The sequence below is a fragment of the Nipponia nippon genome, unplaced genomic scaffold (genome assembly GCF_047370975.1).
Source record: "Nipponia nippon isolate SJK-2023a ecotype South Korea unplaced genomic scaffold, ASM4737097v1 scaffold_36, whole genome shotgun sequence".
NCBI lineage: Eukaryota > Metazoa > Chordata > Aves > Pelecaniformes > Threskiornithidae > Nipponia > Nipponia nippon.
Window position 1 is genome coordinate 2,026,942 of NW_028262354.1, and position 22,583 is coordinate 2,049,524.

General features: G+C 55.9%; 1 protein-coding gene across 1 annotated transcript; it reads left to right on the plus strand.

The window, feature by feature from the left end:
- Window positions 1-1,514: 1,514 nt before the first annotated feature.
- Window positions 1,515-20,060, plus strand: TCHH (trichohyalin). The gene is made up of 8 exons (XM_087771919.1): window positions 1,515-1,712; window positions 2,239-2,398; window positions 2,753-3,824; window positions 7,244-7,295; window positions 8,935-9,076; window positions 9,567-11,222; window positions 11,595-12,302; window positions 12,675-20,060. The coding sequence occupies exons 2-8, from the start codon at window positions 2,261-2,263 to the stop codon at window positions 20,058-20,060; spliced, it is 11,154 nt and encodes a 3,717-aa protein (XP_087628045.1). The 5' UTR covers window positions 1,515-1,712; window positions 2,239-2,260.
- The last annotated feature ends 2,523 nt before the right edge of the window (window positions 20,061-22,583 follow it).

The following is a 22,583-nucleotide window of genomic DNA, read 5'->3' on the forward strand; positions in this document are numbered from 1 at the left end:
CTGCTAAAAGCGATGATTTTCGCTTTTCTGTTCTGCAGCACTTTTAACTTCTTCACGTATCAGTTGACCCTCTAACCTTTTCTCCTTCATAAAGCACATATGAAATCCTGTACGACATAAACCTGTTATTGCCTACGGTTGTCTACGAGAGAAGAAACCACCCTGCTCAGGGCCTGGGTGGTTTGACTCGAAATAACTTCAGCAAGAACACCCTGAACGCTTCTGCCTCTCCAAGGTGCCCCCAGTAATTGCCCCCTACCCTCACTGCAGCTTAATGAGAAGGTTAGCAGCACACATGCCACATGCTAGAGGAAAGCGGTGTGTTTCCATGCAGACGTGATAGAAAGGTTGATAGATTGATAGAAATAAAAGGGAGATCACAGCTCTTCCCTGGGCACTGCCTGCTCGGGCTGACAGAAGAGCTGCTTGATGGCACCTGAGATTAAAACTGCAGTATATTAGAAAGCTTTCAGCTTAAAGAAAGGGCATAGTTTCAGACAGAACCAGCCAGAGAAAAAGAAGCCCTGAGCTCAAGAGGACTCAGCACACAACCAAAGGACAGGACAGCCTACAAAGCCCTCCCGACCCTGCAGCCTCCCATATTTATCCCCTCCCAGTACACCTGCAAGGGCTTCACATGAATGAAGTGGCATTTTCCTGAAAGTGCTTTTTCAATACAAAACTGGGGTTTTTTTTATTTTCTGTGCCCAAAACACCTTGTACTTTAAAAGTTACGTGGATTTCTGATATAATTTTTTTCCAGTCTTTCTTATTAACCATGTATTGGCCAAGAAAAGGACTTTAAAAATTAGAAAGCTATAATGAGGACACCCAGAAGTCTTACTCAAAGTGCTTAGGAAACAACTTTCACATCGCACTGCATTTGGAGCGACGGGGGGGGCTCCCAGTTAACTCACTGGGCACCAATATGGTGGCCTCACGACAGGACACAGGGTTGCAGCGGGGACTGGTGCTGGACACAGCACGAGGAGTTTAAGTGCCTTCCTTGCCATGTGCCTCAGTTTCCCCTTCCGGTAAATGGGTGATTGCAGCCCACCATGCCCGCAGTCCCCAGCTGCTCGCTGGCCCTGGGACACGCCATGTCACCCTTCTGTCCTGCTCCAAGTGCCACTTGGTGGCACTGTTTGAAAAGATTTCTTTTCTTGATGCTCACCTCCCCGTCGGGAACCAGAAGAGGGAGTTTCTGGAAGGAATCACATTAATCTTGGCATCACAATATCCTCTTTTCTTTTCCTTTGTTTTCTTTTCTCTTTATTCACCATGCAAGCACTCCCGGGCGGCCTCCTCCTCTGCGTGTCAGTCACTGGCGATCTCCTCCTCACAAAACACATTTGCCAGACAAAAGAGTCCCGGGCGTTGCTCGGGCATCAACTTCAACTAAATTCTCCAGTGGTAAAAATAGCCTTTTCTGTTAAATTCCTCTGAAGTGTGTCTGCAGGCGGGGCAAGCTTAGGAAGGATCATGCATTTAACTCCAGAGAAAAGCATCAGAGCAGAAGGTAATGAGAAAGAGACAAATGAAGACAGAGGCATGACAACGTAATTGCGTGAGAGATGTTTCAGGTTGCCCTGCTGAAGGGGAGTCTCCTCTGGAAGGTGCAGGCTGTGATCCCGAACTGTATATAAGACAGCCACGAGCTGATCTGCTCCAGACTGCGCTCCTGAAGCTCAGCGCTCCTGCTCCTCGCCCAGGTAAGCCTGGGCAGACTTTTTACACTGTCTGACTTTGCTACCAGCAGGAAAGCAGGAGCTTCTGGCCGTGAGGATGTCCCTGGAGCTGCCACTACTGAGCTCTCCTAAAGGAAAAAAAAATAATAAGAGATCTGGAATGACACTATTCCGCAGTTCATTAGAGATGACTTCCATTCACAGCTCTGCTCTGCTCCAGAGAAAGCCAAATGGGATTTTTTCTCTCCGCTCTTACTGTGTGCTCCCAGCCTTTCGGCTCTCACTGTCCCTCACCTCTCCAGCCATCACCTGCTGGTCCTTGCACCCAGCCAGCTCTGCAGCCGAGTTTCATTTTTCAGATTTGTTTTCCTGTGAGATCCTTCCTGCTCTTTCTTTCTCTTCCCTTACACAGTTTCATTTTATCTGTGCCCTTCTCTGGCTCTTCTTTCTCTCTCTGCCTGTCCAGCTGTTTTGTTTAAGAGTAACTTATCGGAAAACCAAGCAAACAAACAAACAAAAAAGCCCCTTTTTGTCTGTGTTTTTCTTGCAGGCTGACTCAGTTTTGCAGCGAGATGGCCCAGCTCCAGGAAAACATCAATGGCATCGTTGCTGCTTTCTACATGTGCGCCAGAAGCGACGGCAACTGCAGGCCCCTGAGCAGGGAGGAGCTGAGGCAGCTCATGGAGCAGGAGTTCGCGGACGCGATGGAGGTGAGGATCCGGCCCCGCAGCTGGCGCTTGCTGCAGGTGTGCCTTCTGGCTGCAGGGCTGGGATCAGGAGTGCGGTGGGGTGGGTAAAGCCATGCACTCCGGTGCAGGTGTACAGGACACCTGGCTCCCTGGGAAAGGCACAGATGCCTTCAAAGCCCAGGATCTGCAGGGAAGAGGACAGGCTGTTCATTCTCCCAGCACCAGCAGCTTGTAGAGCTTGGTGTGGGGAGCAACTCGAGCCACAGTAGAAGGGGGCCATGGGGCTGGATTTCTGCCCTGAGACTGCTCGAGTGCTCCTAGAGAGATGGTACAAATGGTTCACGGGTTTTGCCAATGCCATTTGCCTCTTTACAGAACCCCCAGGACCCCAAAACCGTCAAGAAGGTGCTGTGCTTCCTGGATGATAACAGCAACTGCAGAGTTGACTTCAGCGAGTTGCTCAGCCTGGTTTTCCGCATGGCCAAGGCTTGTTACAAGCCGCTCCAGCAGCACCAGGCACTGGAAGATGGTCAAGAGCCAACAGCGCAAGAGAAGGCAAGTGGGGAACAGCTGCCAGGGCCGCGCACAGCGGAGAGGGTCTCCCACAACCAGCAGGTCCCCGAGCAGGGTGTGAACAATCAGGTCCAGGACACTGAGACACAGGACCCAGACAACCATCAAACCCAGGAGGGTGAGACATCAAAGCAGGACCAGGACACCCGTCAAACCCAGGAGGGTGAGACACCAGAGCAGGACCAGGACAACCTTCAAACCCAGGAGGGTGAGACACCAGAGCAGGACCAGGACAACCTTCAAACCGAGGAGGGTGAGACACCAGAGCAGGACCAGGACAACCTTCAAACCCAGGAGGGTGAGACACCAGAGCAAGACCAGGACACCCATCAGGATCATGGGACTGAAGCACCAGAAGGGGATCCAAAGAGAGTTGAGATCCTGGACACTACAACCCCAGAGCAGGACAGAAATACCCATAAGGCTGAAGAGACTGAGGCACCAAAACAGGACCCAGAAAACCAGCAGCCCCAAGAAACTGAGGCACCAGGACAGCGCTCAAACCACCATCAGAGCTCAGAGATGGAGTCAGCAGAGCAGGACCTGAACTGTCCCTCTGAGACACAAGGAAAAGACCCAAACAACAAGACACAGGTCTGCGAGGCCCCTCAGCATGAGCCCAACTCTGGCAAGACCCAGAAGCTGCTGCCCTCACAGCGGGGTGCAAGCCCCCATCGGGATCCCAAGCCCCGGGGAACGTGCCATGACCCAGCTTGCCATCAGCTCCCTGAATCCAAGGTGCTGGAGCAGGAGCACAGCAGGGCAGAGGCTCCATCTTGTCCAGCACAACAGCAACAAGATGCTTATCACCGAAGACAACCCGCTATAGAGCAACAGCTCCTGCAGTCTCTGTATCAGTGGCCATTACAGCAGTAACGGCTGAAACAAGCCCTTGCCTAAGTGAGGCTGTTGCCCCCTGCGAGGAGATATATTTTGTCCAGCCCCACTCTGGCTTTTGCATTTCTATTTGCCATGTCTTGTCCAATTCCTTATCACGCCTGGGCTTCACACCCCTGGTTTGTACTGAGCTATGCATGACTAGAGACCTTCCCTCTTACTCTTACTCTTACTTCCCTCTTAGGCTGCCTCTGCCTGTGTAAGCAAAGCAATAAAACTGAAGGCAAAACAGCACAGTGTCCAGGTGTGTTGCTGCAAACACGCCCTCAGCCTGGCTCGGAGCACACAGCCAGGTTGACATGATGTGGTGCGGAGGACCTGAGCATCCATCCCTTGCATGACATATGGCCAGATCGCTCCAGGGTGCAGATGGAGGGATGGTTGCAGAGAGGCAGGTGTGTCTTGGGGGTGGATAGCCTAAAGGAGCTGCTGCTCAGCTGCCTTTGCAATTTAGCCGAGGTGAATTGATTGCTCCCCGCAGGCAGGGATGTGACATCCCTGTGAGAGATGTCTTCAGAGGGGTTAGAAGTCTGGATTAACACAACAGCGTGGCTGACCTGAACAGATTCCTCACAGCATCCATCTGCTCCGAGCGTTTTTCATGTCTGCTGTGAAAAGAATAAACAGCTGCTTAACACTGAATGGGAGGGATTTGTCCTATTTAACCTCACATATTAATACTCTTAGAAGCAAGGGGAATGTGGAGCATGCTATGAAGATCAAAAATCTCTATCAGCTATGGAAGTCTCCAAAGGAAGGCGTGGAGACATATTAAACACAGGAAAAATGATGATTCGGGTACATCCAGTCCCAGCAACAACTGGGAGGCCCAAGATAAAAAGCTGACATGCAAAGCGTGCACAAACGGAGCCAATCTCAGATTCAGTTCAGGGTACCAGGTCCTCGGGCACTTGTCCAGACATGCACATAGGAATGTGGATAACTCTGAGGGCATGAGCAGTCCGGTGAAGTCAGTGGGGTTTATTAGGGGGTTCAGACGTGCTGGACCACCAGGCAGGCCCAGGACTTGGCATCCCGCAGGGAGGGTGATGCTCAGCCTGTTTTTCACCATGCTATCTTTCACTTGAGACCTATCAGCAAAATCAGCACATGATGAATGCACCCGCACCTCCTGCTCTGTGGCCGGTGACAAGCAGCACGCAGAGACCTCACTGGAAAATAAAACGTCATTCCTCTGGGACACCCCAGAATTTCACAATTTGCTAAGTGCTGAATCAGAAAAACCAGCATTTCAAAACTATCCCCAGAATGTACATGGCAAAAAATGATTTGGTTTAGAAGCGCTAATGTCAGAATTAAATGTATTAGACACAAAGTACACCACTCTGCTCTACTACTGATAAAACATATTAGCAAAAATAAGTTCTCATGACAGCTGTGGACACGCAATGGGAGAGCCAAGACTTAAATTTCATCACCTATCTGTCAAAACCCCGTTCCATCTGAGACATTCCTCAAAACATTTCATTTTCCAGAGACCTCCATTTTTCTTGTAAAATAGGTCCCAGTTAGAGGTTTGTCCAATACCTCTTTGCTTCTTATTGGCTCTGGCTTAGGGCCTAAAATCACCAGACCCAACCATCCCCCTGTAGTCTGTCTGTCCATCAGCTGCCACCTTTTGCAGCATCAATAAAAAACTGACCTCCCAGTTCAGGCAGGCACCAAGCCCTGTTAGGGACGTGTTAATTATATGCTCTATTCTGAATAACACTACTTTTGCCATCAGGAGTGGCCTATTTGAAGTCAAGAGCGTTTTTTCGTTCATTTTAAGGAGAACATGAAACTTATCCCGCTGACACAAATACCTAAGAGTCCTGCAAGCCTGGGAGGTGTTGGAAGAGAAAAGGTCTTTTATACACCACACAAGGAGCCCAGTTCCTCTAAGATTAAATGCAATAGAAGTTTGTTCACCCTATATAAACGGCGACAGGGATGAGCACAGAATTGGGTAAGAAGCAAGAGGACGCAGCCCACCCTCTTGGGCAATAGCTTTTTAAAAACCTACCCAAGTCCCATCTTGTGAAAGCATCTTTGGGGAAAACAAAGCCCTTGGAGAAAAAGGGGTTTCAGCGCTGCCAAGAACGTGCTTTGAAACTCATTGCTTTGTCCTGGGAATGGCAGCAAAGCACGGGAAAGCAGGCGAGCATGCCAGCGTGCGTATGGCCGAAACCTTTTCCTGCATCGATACCCAAACTCTGCCCGGTGGCTCATGTGGCACCCGACCATCCCACCCTGCCCCGGCCCCTGTGGGGGGGATTACAAACTGTTACAGGACACCAAGCCGCACTGCAATACTCTAATTTTAATAATAACTCCAATCTACCATAAAATTACCGTTTCCCAAGGGTATTATTATCCCACAGGTGGGGTATAATTTGCACAAGTATAATTTAATCTTGAAAAAAAGCTCAAAAATGAAGTATGGTTAGTAACAATCCTTCGTACGCACTTGTATGAGTATCCCCAAGGTGTTACCAGCACTAATTAATTAGGCTCCTACACCCAGTATGATCTTACCTTACAGATGGGCCAGATGAGCCACTCACCCAAGGCTGCGTGACAAGTTCATGCTCTGAAGGCTCTCCGCAATGTCTCCGTCATGCTTGTCAAGGCAGCATGCTACCTCCAAAACCAAAAGCATGGGCCCAGATGGCACGGCTGGTATCTTCCTTATTTGCTCTGTGTACTGGGAGAGTTCGGGGTGAATAAAGGAATCAGTTGGTCTCTAATTAATTTACTGTTAAAAGATTAAAAAAAAAGAAGATTGTAGGGGTAATTACAACAAAAGCTGCCTCGGGCAACCAGATGAAGATTCAACATGAATCGACCTCTCAGCAGAGAGGTTTCCGCTTTTATTTTTAATTAAAAATCAGGCAAAGTTGAAATGAAAGTCATTCATGGAAGACAGTTAATATGAAAAATGTTTTATCGTGATTTTTCTCAATGAAAAGTCATTGCTTATTGAATAGACATTTTCTTGTACAAAAATTCATTTTGCAAACTTTACCATTTAAAAGTGTTCTGTTTGTGGTTGGGTTTTTTCCCAACAAAAACCTAGATAATATAACCAAAAGGCTCCTTAATAAGAAGTTACCAAAAATAAAACACATTTTGCAGCACATTCTACAAGGACGCCACACAGCCACGATCTGGAGGATTTGGGGATCTCACTGCTGTGCACTGGCATTTCACCATTTTCATAGCACTTAGGTCTTCTTCTGTCCTTCTGTGAGCAAAAGCCAGACCCAAACCCCATTGACCTCTGGCCCAAGGTGATGAAGAAACTGCACATAAAGCAAACAAAAATAATCTCTGATATTGCGGTACCAAGATCATGGGCCATACAGATCTCAGCTGTCCCTGATCTGCTCATAGTGAGCTCTGCCACCATCAGCACTTCTGTCCCCATCCTCAAAATTTCATTCTGGTACTATTTTTACGTGTGCGTGTGTATATTATATAAATTCCTACCTATACAGATGCACATTTATTTAAAAATACACCCTCCCCTTAACGCATAGATATGCTTTATAGCTACTCTAGATTTTTTAAAATCTGAAATACAATCAGCCTGTAAAATAACTTTACAGTCTGGATTAGGTGGAACCAGCCAGTGCCTGAATTGCCACATGGCAACTGCTATTTCTGGGTTAAAATGATAGGTAAGGGGATGATAAGTTAAATAACCCGTTTGAGGACGTGAAGGTGCAGCTGGGCTTGGCCAAAGATGAATCAGGACAACGTCCACAAAGGGTGTCTCCTTTCTGTAGCTCCGTCAAGGACCCTATAAAAGCACTCGGGTCCTCTGATCACTCTGCACGGCTTCACAGGAATCCCACTCGATCCCGTTGGCGATTTGGGTAAGTCACTCCTTCTGAAATGTGCCCTTTGCTGGGCAAGGATGTGTTATTTCTATAGGATTCATGTTGGATGGCAGTGTCATTTCTGCCGCAGTATTTTTGGAGAGTCTTTTGCGTTTATATCCAATGAAGTGTTGTTTTGTGTTATTCGGACACCTGCATGCTGTTGTCGTGTGCCCATGTGTAGAGGCAGCTTCTCTCACAGGGAAAACAAGAGTGGGAGCAGGGGTTTGTGCCTTACTTTGGTCTGGAGTCTGCTCCCAGCCAGAATGAACAGATTGGAGAAATTTTCTGTTTTCTACAGAAATACCAAAAGCCAGGATTTCGTATGCAGAGGTGTGCACGTGTGTTCATACATACGTGCACGTTGTAGAGGCGGCAACGCAGACATGGCACAGCTTCCCCAGCTGAAAGCTGAGATCTCAGCACTGATGGACCTGATAACAGGCTTGGGGATCCTGGGAGGAGGGAGGAAGGAGGTGGCTTTTGAGGTTTCCAGACACAAAGCTCCAACAGGAGCACTGCTTTCTGCCAAGCAGATCTCAGTAAAATTAAATAAGTAGCTCTGACTAGGTGATCTGACAGTTCCTCTCTGTCCTCTCTATTTGCCAATGAACTCATGAAAGCTTTATTGATTGCTTTGCATTACTACGGGCCACAGGAGCACCAGCTGCAGGGCTTGTTTTAACTCCCTGTAAGCACTCTACCTGTCTCTGACCCAGCTAGATCTTGTCTCAGGCCGTGCCAGTGCTGCATTAGACACCCTCTAACCTGCTTCAGAGAAGCCAGCGCCTCTCAGTGCCAGGCAGAGACAGCAGCGTGGGTCCTGGAAACATAAGTACCTGGTATAGCCCCATGGGGATGGGTTCTTGGGGCATCTCTTGAGTCACCATCCCCAGTCCCCTCCCTGCAATCCATAAATGTAGGCATCCTGCCATCCCCTAGCAGACGTCATTCAAATACGTCAGGAGACCAGTTGGAGGACACTCCCCATCCCACTAAAACCCCTAAGCATTTGAATTCTTCCCAGTGCTCTGGTGAAACACAGCTCACCATGGCACAAGAGCAGACACACGGCACCCAGTGTCCCATTAACACACGCAGCCTGACCCCAGCAATTGTCCCTCCTTTATTCGCGCTCTGAGGCAAGCAAATCTCCTGTCCTTAGGTCTGCTCCTTTTCTTGCAGGCTTGCTTGAATCTGCAGGAAGATGTCTCGCTTCTTAGACAGCATTTCCACCATCGTCACCGTCTTTCACAAACATGCAAAGGAAGATGGAGACTGCTCCAACCTCAGCCGAAGGAAGATGAAAGAGTTCATCCAGAGGGAGTTTGCAGATGTCATAGATGTGAGTGCTGCTGCGAGGGAGAGGGCTTGAGGCCAAGACTGGAGTGCAGGGACTGCAAAGTCTCCTTCTGGAGAGGGGATGATACTTAGGACAGTGGGATGGGGAGGCTCTCACCAAAGAGGAGCAGCAGTTGTGTTCCTTTGCACCAACTGCTTCAACAGCTCCTCCAACCCGTTTTGTCGTGAGCAAATGGGCAAAAGCTGGAGAATGAACCGTGGAGAGGTATGGGTTTCTTTCAAAGGCAAGAAGGAAATGCATCCAGTAGAGGGATACAGCTTAGCCCAAAGAGAAGAGAGCTGGTTAGCTACAGCCAGGGAACAAGCAGGAAAAGGGAGAACAAAGACATGGAGTTGTTGCTGAGCTATAAAAGTGAAGGTGCAGGAGATGGAAGGAGAAAAGTTTGCAGTTGTCCCTGTCTTTGCATTTCTCTGACAAGAAGCAGGAAGGCTAAAATCCCTTTTTTGTTTCCCTGTGTGTGTTTTCTCTGCAGAAGCCGCATGACCCTCAGACGATTGACAAGATTCTGCAGTTTCTGGAGTGGGATGGTGATGGGGAAATAGATTTTAATGAGTTCCTGCTTTTGGTGTTCAGAGTGGCTAAGGCCTGCTACTGGTACCTCCCGAAGGGACCGTGCCTTCTGCAACGAACAAAGCTGACAACCAGTGGCAAGTCACTCCGAGAGCCTGAAATTAAGAACAGAGGGAGCCGTCAGCAGCTCCAAGAGGAGGAACACCAAACTTGTGAGAGGAATCATTATCTTCCCTGTGAACCTGATCTGCAACGAGACACCAGGGTCAATGAGCTTGAAACACTAGAGGAAACAGGGAGCCAACACCAGCAACGTAACACACAAAGCAGAAACGATTCAAAACGAAGCAGCAAGCTGGGAGAGCCAATCCCTCAGCTATATGAAGAACGAAGGCAAGCATCATGTGACCAACAGAACAGCCAAAGAAGACATCAGCCACCAGAGCCAGACAGACAAGGAAACATACAACGCCGCAAGCACGGCAGCTTGCAGTCACATGAGCCTGGATTGCAGGAAGATGAGAGGCAAAATCAAGAGAGGCCTCAGCCAGAACAACTGGCAGATGTGAGAAGTTGCAGCCAGACCCATGAAACTCAACCACGGAAAAACCAGTGGAGTAGCCATCAGCGATATGAGCAAGCACTACCAGCACATGATCAAAAAAACCAGAGGCCACAAGAAGCAGACAGAGGAAGTCAAAATCAGCCACGTAAGCCTGAATTACTCACAGAAGAGAGAAGCCGCTACCACTGCCATGACCAGGACAAAAAAGCACTTGAAGAGAGCAGCCACCAGCTACGTGAATGCCTGGATTCAAGACACCCACATCAGTCATACATACAGGAACCGCTAGAACTTGACCTCAGTTACTATGAGACCTGTGAGCGAGAAAGAGTTCTCTATGAACACGGGAAGCACCAGGAACATGAGCATGAATATCCAGAAAGTAAGAGAGAAATCCATCAGGCTCAGGAGTGGGAAGAACATGATGATGCAAAGAGGAAAGAGCCCATGAGGGAGAGGAGGATCGATCGCCAACGGGAGCTGGAGCTGGAGGTCTATGAGCGCCGCACGCACCAGACCCGCGACAGGGAAGAGCGAGGTGCCACGACCGACCAGAGAGAGACACGTGAGAGACGTGACCGTCAAGCACGCGAGCCCGAAGACGATGCAAGGAGACAACGGGAGTCAGTGAGGTCGGAAAGGACACGAGAGACCACAGAAGTGGCAGCAGAAGCCGACGTGAAGATCCACCGCGTGTCCCGGGAGCTGGAGCCACGTGAGGACGTGGGAAGGAGGGACCGTGCCCGTGAGTGCGAAGACCCAGAGGATGAGAGGAGGGTTTGCCGGGAACGAGAGAGGGAAGAGCCCGTGCGGGAGAGGAGGATCGATGGCCAACGGGAGCTGGAGCTGGAGGTCTATGAGCGCCGCACGCGCCAGACCCGCGACAGGGAAGAGCGAGGTGCCACGACCGACCAGAGAGAGACACGTGAGAGACGTGACCGTCAAGCACGCAAGCCTGAAGACGATGCAAGGAGACAACGGGAGTCGGTGAGGTCGGAAAGGACACGAGAGACCACAGAAGTGGCAGCAGAAGCCGACGTGAAGATCCACCGCGTGTCCCGGGAGCTGGAGCCACGTGAGGACGTGGGAAGGAGGGACCGTGCCCGTGAGTGCGAAGACCCAGAGGATGAGAGGAGGGTTTGCCGGGAACGAGAGAGGGAAGAGCCCGTGCGGGAGAGGAGGATCGATCGCCAACGGGAGCTGGAGCTGGAGGTCTATGAGCGCCGCACGCGCCAGACCCGCGACAGGGAAGAGCGAGGTGCCACGACCGACCAGAGAGGGACACGCGAGAGATGTGACCGTCAAGCACGCGAGCCCGAAGACGATGCAAGGAGACAACGGGAGTCGGTGAGGTCGGAAAGGACACGAGAGACCACAGAAGTGGCAGCAGAAGCCGACGTGAAGATCCACCGCGTGTCCCGGGAGCTGGAGCCACGTGAGGACGTGGGAAGGAGGGACCGTGCCCGTGAGTGCGAAGACCCAGAGGATGAGAGGAGGGTTTGCCGGGAACGAGAGAGGGAAGAGCCCGTGCGGGAGAGGAGGATCGATCGCCAACGGGAGCTGGAGCTGGAGGTCTATGAGCGCCGCACGCGCCAGACCCGCGACAGGGAAGAGCGAGGTGCCACGACCGACCAGAGAGGGACACGCGAGAGACGTGACCGTCAAGCACGCGAGCCCGAAGACGATGCAAGGAGACAACGGGAGTCGGTGAGGTCGGAAAGGACACGAGAGACCACAGAAGTGGCAGCAGAAGCCGACGTGAAGATCCACCGCGTGTCCCGGGAGCTGGAGCCACGTGAGGACGTGGGAAGGAGGGACCGTGCCCGTGAGTGCGAAGACCCAGAGGATGAGAGGAGGGTTTGCCGGGAACGAGAGAGGGAAGAGCCCGTGCGGGAGAGGAGGATCGATCGCCAACGGGAGCTGGAGCTGGAGGTCTATGAGCGCCGCACGCACCAGACCCGCGACAGGGAAGAGCGAGGTGCCACGACCGACCAGAGAGAGACACGCGAGAGACGTGACCGTCAAGCACGCGAGCCCGAAGACGATGCAAGGAGACAACGGGAGTCGGTGAGGTCGGAAAGGACACGAGAGACCACAGAAGTGGCAGCAGAAGCCGACGTGAAGATCCACCGCGTGTCCCGGGAGCTGGAGCCACGTGAGGACGTGGGAAGGAGGGACCGTGCCCGTGAGTGCGAAGACCCAGAGGATGAGAGGAGGGTTTGCCGGGAACGAGAGAGGGAAGAGCCCGTGCGGGAGAGGAGGATCGATCGCCAACGGGAGCTGGAGCTGGAGGTCTATGAGCGCCGCACGCGCCAGACCCGCGACAGGGAAGAGCGAGGTGCCACGACCGACCAGAGAGGGACACGCGAGAGATGTGACCGTCAAGCACGCGAGCCCGAAGACGATGCAGGGAGACAACGGGAGTCGGTGAGGTCGGAAAGGACACGAGAGACCACAGAAGTGGCAGCAGAAGCCGACGTGAAGATCCACCGCGTGTCCCGGGAGCTGGAGCCACGTGAGGACGTGGGAAGGAGGGACCGTGCCCGTGAGTGCGAAGACCCAGAGGATGAGAGGAGGGTTTGCCGGGAACGAGAGAGGGAAGAGCCCGTGCGGGAGAGGAGGATCGATCGCCAACGGGAGCTGGAGCTGGAGGTCTATGAGCGCCGCACGCGCCAGACCCGCGACAGGGAAGAGCGAGGTGCCACGACCGACCAGAGAGGGACACGCGAGAGACGTGACCGTCAAGCACGCGAGCCCGAAGACGATGCAAGGAGACAACGGGAGTCGGTGAGGTCGGAAAGGACACGAGAGACCACAGAAGTGGCAGCAGAAGCCGACGTGAAGATCCACCGCGTGTCCCGGGAGCTGGAGCCACGTGAGGACGTGGGAAGGAGGGACCGTGCCCGTGAGTGCGAAGACCCAGAGGATGAGAGGAGGGTTTGCCGGGAACGAGAGAGGGAAGAGCCCGTGCGGGAGAGGAGGATCGATCGCCAACGGGAGCTGGAGCTGGAGGACTATGAGCGCCGCACGCACCAGACCCGCGACAGGGAAGAGCGAGGTGCCACGACCGACCAGAGAGAGACACGTGAGAGACGTGACCGTCAAGCACGCGAGCCCGAAGACGATGCAAGGAGACAACGGGAGTCAGTGAGGTCGGAAAGGACACGAGAGACCACAGAAGTGGCAGCAGAAGCCGACGTGAAGATCCACCGCGTGTCCCGGGAGCTGGAGCCACGTGAGGACGTGGGAAGGAGGGACCGTGCCCGTGAGTGCGAAGACCCAGAGGATGAGAGGAGGGTTTGCCGGGAACGAGAGAGGGAAGAGCCCGTGCGGGAGAGGAGGATCGATCGCCAACGGGAGCTGGAGCTGGAGGTCTATGAGCGCCGCACGCGCCAGACCCGCGACAGGGAAGAGCGAGGTGCCACGACCGACCAGAGAGAGACACGCGAGAGACGTGACCGTCAAGCACGCGAGCCCGAAGACGATGCAAGGAGACAACGGGAGTCGGTGAGGTCGGAAAGGACACGAGAGACCACAGAAGTGGCAGCAGAAGCCGACGTGAAGATCCACCGCGTGTCCCGGGAGCTGGAGCCACGTGAGGACGTGGGAAGGAGGGACCGTGCCCGTGAGTGCGAAGACCCAGAGGATGAGAGGAGGGTTTGCCGGGAACGAGAGAGGGAAGAGCCCGTGCGGGAGAGGAGGATCGATCGCCAACGGGAGCTGGAGCTGGAGGTCTATGAGCGCCGCACGCGCCAGACCCGCGACAGGGAAGAGCGAGGTGCCACGACCGACCAGAGAGAGACACGCGAGAGACGTGACCGTCAAGCACGCGAGCCCGAAGACGATGCAAGGAGACAACGGGAGTCGGTGAGGTCGGAAAGGACACGAGAGACCACAGAAGTGGCAGCAGAAGCCGACGTGAAGATCCACCGCGTGTCCCGGGAGCTGGAGCCACGTGAGGACGTGGGAAGGAGGGACCGTGCCCGTGAGTGCGAAGACCCAGAGGATGAGAGGAGGGTTTGCCGGGAACGAGAGAGGGAAGAGCCCGTGCGGGAGAGGAGGATCGATCGCCAACGGGAGCTGGAGCTGGAGGTCTATGAGCGCCGCACGCGCCAGACCCGCGACAGGGAAGAGCGAGGTGCCACGACCGACCAGAGAGGGACACGCGAGAGATGTGACCGTCAAGCACGCGAGCCCGAAGACGATGCAGGGAGACAACGGGAGTCGGTGAGGTCGGAAAGGACACGAGAGACCACAGAAGTGGCAGCAGAAGCCGACGTGAAGATCCACCGCGTGTCCCGGGAGCTGGAGCCACGTGAGGACGTGGGAAGGAGGGACCGTGCCCGTGAGTGCGAAGACCCAGAGGATGAGAGGAGGGTTTGCCGGGAACGAGAGAGGGAAGAGCCCGTGCGGGAGAGGAGGATCGATCGCCAACGGGAGCTGGAGCTGGAGGTCTATGAGCGCCGCACGCGCCAGACCCGCGACAGGGAAGAGCGAGGTGCCACGACCGACCAGAGAGGGACACGCGAGAGACGTGACCGTCAAGCACGCGAGCCCGAAGACGATGCAAGGAGACAACGGGAGTCGGTGAGGTCGGAAAGGACACGAGAGACCACAGAAGTGGCAGCAGAAGCCGACGTGAAGATCCACCGCGTGTCCCGGGAGCTGGAGCCACGTGAGGACGTGGGAAGGAGGGACCGTGCCCGTGAGTGCGAAGACCCAGAGGATGAGAGGAGGGTTTGCCGGGAACGAGAGAGGGAAGAGCCCGTGCGGGAGAGGAGGATCGATCGCCAACGGGAGCTGGAGCTGGAGGTCTATGAGCGCCGCACGCGCCAGACCCGCGACAGGGAAGAGCGAGGTGCCACGACCGACCAGAGAGAGACACGTGAGAGACGTGACCGTCAAGCACGCAAGCCTGAAGACGATGCAAGGAGACAACGGGAGTCGGTGAGGTCGGAAAGGACACGAGAGACCACAGAAGTGGCAGCAGAAGCCGACGTGAAGATCCACCGCGTGTCCCGGGAGCTGGAGCCACGTGAGGACGTGGGAAGGAGGGACCGTGCCCGTGAGTGCGAAGACCCAGAGGATGAGAGGAGGGTTTGCCGGGAACGAGAGAGGGAAGAGCCCGTGCGGGAGAGGAGGATCGATCGCCAACGGGAGCTGGAGCTGGAGGTCTATGAGCGCCGCACGCGCCAGACCCGCGACAGGGAAGAGCGAGGTGCCACGACCGACCAGAGAGAGACACGCGAGAGACGTGACCGTCAAGCACGCGAGCCCGAAGACGATGCAAGGAGACAACGGGAGTCGGTGAGGTCGGAAAGGACACGAGAGACCACAGAAGTGGCAGCAGAAGCCGACGTGAAGATCCACCGCGTGTCCCGGGAGCTGGAGCCACGTGAGGACGTGGGAAGGAGGGACCGTGCCCGTGAGTGCGAAGACCCAGAGGATGAGAGGAGGGTTTGCCGGGAACGAGAGAGGGAAGAGCCCGTGCGCGAGAGGAGGATCGATCGCCAACGGGAGCTGGAGCTGGAGGTCTATGAGCGCCGCACGCGCCAGACCCGCGACAGGGAAGAGCGAGGTGCCACGACCGACCAGAGAGGGACACGCGAGAGATGTGACCGTCAAGCACGCGAGCCCGAAGACGATGCAGGGAGACAACGGGAGTCGGTGAGGTCGGAAAGGACACGAGAGACCACAGAAGTGGCAGCAGAAGCCGACGTGAAGATCCACCGCGTGTCCCGGGAGCTGGAGCCACGTGAGGACGTGGGAAGGAGGGACCGTGCCCGTGAGTGCGAAGACCCAGAGGATGAGAGGAGGGTTTGCCGGGAACGAGAGAGGGAAGAGCCCGTGCGGGAGAGGAGGATCGATCGCCAACGGGAGCTGGAGCTGGAGGTCTATGAGCGCCGCACGCGCCAGACCCGCGACAGGGAAGAGCGAGGTGCCACGACCGACCAGAGAGGGACACGCGAGAGACGTGACCGTCAAGCACGCGAGCCCGAAGACGATGCAAGGAGACAACGGGAGTCGGTGAGGTCGGAAAGGACACGAGAGACCACAGAAGTGGCAGCAGAAGCCGACGTGAAGATCCACCGCGTGTCCCGGGAGCTGGAGCCACGTGAGGACGTGGGAAGGAGGGACCGTGCCCGTGAGTGCGAAGACCCAGAGGATGAGAGGAGGGTTTGCCGGGAACGAGAGAGGGAAGAGCCCGTGCGGGAGAGGAGGATCGATCGCCAACGGGAGCTGGAGCTGGAGGTCTATGAGCGCCGCACGCGCCAGACCCGCGACAGGGAAGAGCGAGGTGCCACGACCGACCAGAGAGAGACACGCGAGAGACGTGACCGTCAAGCACGCGAGCCCGAAGACGATGCAAGGAGACAACGGGAGTCGGTGAGGTCGGAAAGGACACGAGAGACCACAGAAGTGGCAGCAGAAGCCGACGTGAAGATCCACCGCGTGTCCCGGGAGCTGGAGCCACGTGAGGACGTGGGAAGGAGGGACCGTGCCCGTGAGTGCGAAGACCCAGAGGATGAGAGGAGGGTTTGCCGGGAACGAGAGAGGGAAGAGCCCGTGCGGGAGAGGAGGATCGATCGCCAACGGGAGCTGGAGCTGGAGGTCTATGAGCGCCGCACGCGCCAGACCCGCGACAGGGAAGAGCGAGGTGCCACGACCGACCAGAGAGGGACACGCGAGAGATGTGACCGTCAAGCACGCGAGCCCGAAGACGATGCAGGGAGACAACGGGAGTCGGTGAGGTCGGAAAGGACACGAGAGACCACAGAAGTGGCAGCAGAAGCCGACGTGAAGATCCACCGCGTGTCCCGGGAGCTGGAGCCACGTGAGGACGTGGGAAGGAGGGACCGTGCCTGTGAGTGCGAAGACCCAGAGGATGAGAGGAGGGTTTGCCGGGAACGAGAGAGGGAAGAGCCCGTGCGGGAGAGGAGGATCGATGGCCAACGGGAGCTGGAGCTGGAGGTCTATGAGCGCCGCACGCGCCAGACCCGCGACAGGGAAGAGCGAGGTGCCACGACCGACCAGAGAGAGACACGTGAGAGACGTGACCGTCAAGCACGCAAGCCTGAAGACGATGCAAGGAGACAACGGGAGTCGGTGAGGTCGGAAAGGACACGAGAGACCACAGAAGTGGCAGCAGAAGCCGACGTGAAGATCCACCACGTGTCCCGGGAGCTGGAGCCACGTGAGGACGTGGGAAGGAGGGACCGTGCCCGTGAGTGCGAAGACCCAGAGGATGAGAGGAGGGTTTGCCGGGAACGAGAGAGGGAAGAGCCCGTGCGGGAGAGGAGGATCGATGGCCAACGGGAGCTGGAGCTGGAGGTCTATGAGCGCCGCACGCGCCAGACCCGCGACAGGGAAGAGCGAGGTGCCACGACCGACCAGAGAGAGACACGCGAGAGACGTGACCGTCAAGCACGCGAGCCCGAAGACGATGCAAGGAGACAACGGGAGTCGGTGAGGTCGGAAAGGACACGAGAGACCACAGAAGTGGCAGCAGAAGCCGACATGAAGATCCACCGCGTGTCCCGGGAGCTGGAGCCACGTGAGGACGTGGGAAGTAGGGACCGTGCCCGTGAGTGCGAAGACCCAGAGGATGAGAGGAGGGTTTGCCGGGAACGAGAGAGGGAAGAGCCCGTGCGCGAGAGGAGGATCGATCGCCAACGGGAGCTGGAGCTGGAGGTCTATGAGCGCCGCACGCGCCAGACCCGCGACAGGGAAGAGCGAGGTGCCACGACCGACCAGAGAGGGACACGCGAGAGACGTGACCGTCAAGCACGCGAGCCCGAAGACGATGCAGGGAGACAACGGGAGTCGGTGAGGTCGGAAAGGACACGAGAGACCACAGAAGTGGCAGCAGAAGCCGATGTGAAGATCCACCGCGTGTCCCGGGAGCTGGAGCCACGTGAGGACGTGGGAAGGAGGGACCGTGCCCGTGAGTGCGAAGACCCAGAGGATGAGAGGAGGGTTTGCCGGGAACGAGAGAGGGAAGAGCCCGTGCGGGAGAGGAGGATCGATCGCCAACGGGAGCTGGAGCTGGAGGTCTATGAGCGCCGCACGCGCCAGACCCACGACAGGGAAGAGCGAGGTGCCACGACCGACCAGAGAGGGACATGCGAGAGATGTGACCGTCAAGCACGCGAGCCCGAAGATGATGCAAGGAGACAACGGGAGTCGGTGAGGTCGGAAAGGACACGAGAGACCACAGAAGTGGCAGCAGAAGCCGACGTGAAGATCCACCGCGTGTCCCGGGAGCTGGAGCCACGTGAGGACGTGGGAAGGAGGGACCGTGCCCGTGAGTGCAAAGAACCAGAGGATGAGAGGAGGGTTTGCCGGGAACGAGAGAGGGAAGAGCCCGTGCGGGAGAGGAGGATCGATCGCCAACGGGAGCTGGAGCTGGAGGTCTATGAGCGCCGCACGCGCCAGACCCGCGACAGGGAAGAGCGAGGTGCCACGACCGACCAGAGAGGGACACGCGAGAGACGTGACCGTCAAGCACGCGAGCCCGAAGACGATGCAAGGAGACAACGGGAGTCGGTGAGGTCGGAAAGGACACGAGAGACCACAGAAGTGGCAGCAGAAGCCGACGTGAAGATCCACCGCGTGTCCCGGGAGCTGGAGCCACGTGAGGACGTGGGAAGGAGGGACCGTGCCCGTGAGTGCGAAGACCCAGAGGATGAGAGGAGGGTTTGCCGGGAACGAGAGAGGGAAGAGCCCGTGCGGGAGAGGAGGATCGATCGCCAACGGGAGCTGGAGCTGGAGGTCTATGAGCGCCGCACGCGCCAGACCCGCGACAGGGAAGAGCGAGGTGCCACGACCGACCAGAGAGAGACACGCGAGATACGTGACTGTCAAACAGATAAGGATGAAGGACCAAGGCACGAGAGGAGCCTCTACCAAACCGTGGAGGTGGATAGCAGAGACCTCTGCCCCGCAGGAGAGCAGGCGTCTGTCACAGACATGAGAGTCCGTTATATCCCCGCTGAGCCCGATGTACGGCCAGAGGTGCAGGTTCTCCCTCAGTCTTGCGAGCCTCAGACCATTGCATACTTGATTCGCGTGATCCAGAGTTTGAACGATCCTGAAGCTACCACCTATGAGATCGTCTGCCAGCAGCCCCATGACCTGGGGCAGCCCATCTACGTGAAGAAGTGCTATGTGTCACCCCAGCCGCCAGCAGTGCCGTGTGACAGGAGCAATCACCCAGAGCCAGAACCCCAAAGGGACGAGCAAGAAACAGGGGAGCCTGAACCACCGCAGCAAGGGGGCATGCCAGCTTCGAGCTCCCAGGAAAACACAGGGTCTTTCAACGAGCCACAGGAGAGGTCTGAAACAGGGGTGAAGGAAGTGGCTCACCAGGCTTCTGCCTCCGAGCCGGATGACCCTTGCCAGGCAAAGCCCAAGGAGGACAGAAGGGACAGCCAGCGCCCCAAGATGCCCGACGTGAAAGAGAAGGAGCCCCAGGGAGATGGATCAAAAGCTGCCAGGGAGCAGGTCCCGCGGGAGCCTGAATCCAGCTGCCAGGTGAGGGAGCATGAGGACAGGGAGGCCGAGAACTGCCCACCTCTGCCCCAGGCTCCGGAGCCACAGGAAGCCTCTGAGCCAGGCCGGCGAGCCGCTGAAGAGAGCTGTCCCCAGCCACCCCGGAGAGATCAAGCGAGCCGCTGCCATGAGGGTGCAGAGCTTCCCCCACCGGAGAAGAGCTGCCAGCCACGGCAGGAGGAGAACAGCAAGAGGAGCCCCCAGCAAGTGAGTGATGCCCAGCCTCAACGGGAGGAGGAACCACGTCTTTGCACCAAGCAGAGCCAGGGCCCCGCTGGCCCCCCGGTCCCACAGGAAGCACCGAGCCATCCTGCCAGGGATAAAGCCAAGGCATCTTAAGGGCAAGTCCCCTCCCTGGAGCTGGTGGGTCTTCTCCGAGTCTCTTTGAGGATCACTTCTGCTCCCTGCTTTCAGCTTAGGATGTTACCGTGTGGTGGCACAGAAGTGTTTGACAGAAAAGGGTTAATGGGGTGCTCTGTGAGGGTGTCAGGTGGGTTTGGGGTTTTTCCATCTAACAAATCCTCAGCAGCTAGCTAGGCAGAGAGTTACCCCAGGATCTGCAGCTTCTGCCTTCCCACATTATGTCTATCCACCTTAACGCCGTATTTAGTCACTTTTCTGCTCTAACTGGATTCCTTGGGTCTCTCTGTCCTTTATGTCCCTGTCATCTCTTCTACCCTGTGGCACGACTGTTCTGCATCTCACTGCACTCACGTCTCCCTGGCCCCGTGACTGCTCTCCTGTTACCTTCTGCTGTGCAATGCAAAAAAAAATTAAAATCCCAGTAGCTCAATCATACTCATTCTGGGGCCTGAAAATCCTCGAGGCTGGGAAAAAACCCACGCTTTTGTAGACTCGGTGCTTTTGGTTACACCTTTCTGCTCCCCTCACAGCTGAGCAGAATCCCAGCTCCACCTCACGGAGGCTTTGAAGCAGCTGAGTTATGCTGCGGTTACTGCAGGGTACTGGTGGCGGGTGGGGGGGTCTCTTTCTTCTTCACACTGATGTATTGCATGAAAAATCAGAATAAATAGCTGATGACTGCACAGACTGCTGCCATCCTTCATCCTTGCATTTAATTTCTACAAGGGCCTCAGCCTGGTGGGAGGGTGTCCCAGGTCAGATCACACCTTCCTCCTAATCCCAGGCACTTAATCCAGACAGGGGCTGCTGAAAATCCCACCAAATCCCCCCTACTACATGTCCAGGAGCCCACATACCTCTCAGACTCTGGCCCTCGCTACTGATCTGCGTGATTTCGGGGGCTCCCGTCACAGCCCGCCCATGCTGTGATCTGACACCCGAAGTGTGCAAAGCCACTGCTGGTTAAGAGCTATCCAGACACGCGTTTTCCTGCCCACAGGCATCCATCTGCCTTTTCCCCTGGGCTGCCCTGTACCTGGGACCACTCCTGGATCCTTGGGCAGGAGAGAGGCAGCAGCACGGCACGGAAAACGCCCCGGATCTCACACATGGTGCATAGCTGGAGATGGAGACATCCATGACCCTCCTTGGAGAAACCCAGATTTTATTCACTTTTCTTTCCCTTGAGCAAGAGAGAACCAATTCCCTCAGCAGCAGATGGGGCTGCAACGTTGCAAGAAGACAGAGAGAGAAGCGAGGACAACTCCAGCCCCATCTGCGGCTTGTTCTTAAATGCAACCAGAGCCCGCTGGCTGGTAACGGGGCTGGCCAGGAGGACCAGGGCCACCTCAGGTCCACCATAGCCTGATGCAGCCTCAGGGGGCAGCGCCCAGGGCTTCTCGCTCGCCCAGCCACAGCCACCACCCTGTGATGGTTTGAACCTGGTGCCAGAGGGACTCGGAAGGGTCTGTCCCAGCCAGGGGCAGGCGGATGCACGGCGCGATGCTCTCAGCGATGCCCCCTTGGCGCACGTGCCAGTCGCACGTCGTGGTGACAAACATACGGCGGCACAGATGGGCTGTCTGCAAACAGGGCCAAAGCCTCGACTGCAAACCCACGCAGCAGCAGCAAGAAACAGAAACCTCCTGAAATCCCGCGCTGCAGCCAGGCCACAGCCGCCCCTGGGATTTGCTTGTGCAAAGGGGGAGATAACACTTGCCCCTCTGACCAGCTCAGATCTTACTGTGCACAAAGAGGAGTTTGCAAAATGCAGGTGGAAGTGCAAAATCCAAGGAGAAGAGCAGCAGGTTTCCTGCCCTCAGCTCCCAGGTTTGGAAAATCCTTTTGATCTACGTGGACTGAGCTGTTTCCAGTTTGGGAGGGGCTGGAGGAGGGGGGGGCTGTACTTTTTCCCCAATACATGGGAAAAAAGGAGAGTTTAGGGCAGGAAATAAAGAAAGGAAAATACATTGGGGACAGCTGTCCCCCCGATTTGCTGCTTCCCTTTCTCCTGCTCTCTGCTGAGTCACAGTCTCCAGCCGGATTTCCCGAAGAGCCTCATCCCTGGAAGCTGTCCCAGATCCCAGAGCACATCCCGGCTCCCGCGCGCCGTGAGGGGAGCCAGCGTTACCCCGGCCTCTCCGCTCCAGGCTGCCCCCGAAGCTTTTGGGGAAACGCGGCAGCGCCCAGGGCTGGGAGTCACAGAGAAATCCTGCCCCGGGCAGAAGATTCTGCGTCAGTGCCGGTTGCGAAGGCGTGGAGACAGGCGCCGTAACCATGGGACGTCAGTGCAAACGTGGGTAAACACCACGTGTCCGAGCAGCTTCCCTGGCTCCCGATGGATGGGGAGCGGCCGGGCATTGCAGCCCCGTGTGCTGGGTTCTGCACGCCACCAGCCCCGCAGCCCCATCCTCCCTGCTCCGAGCTATCCGAGCACCTCACTTGCCTTTCTGGGTGCCTTCTGGGTGCCTTTTGGGTGCCTCCTCCACCTCCCCGTCT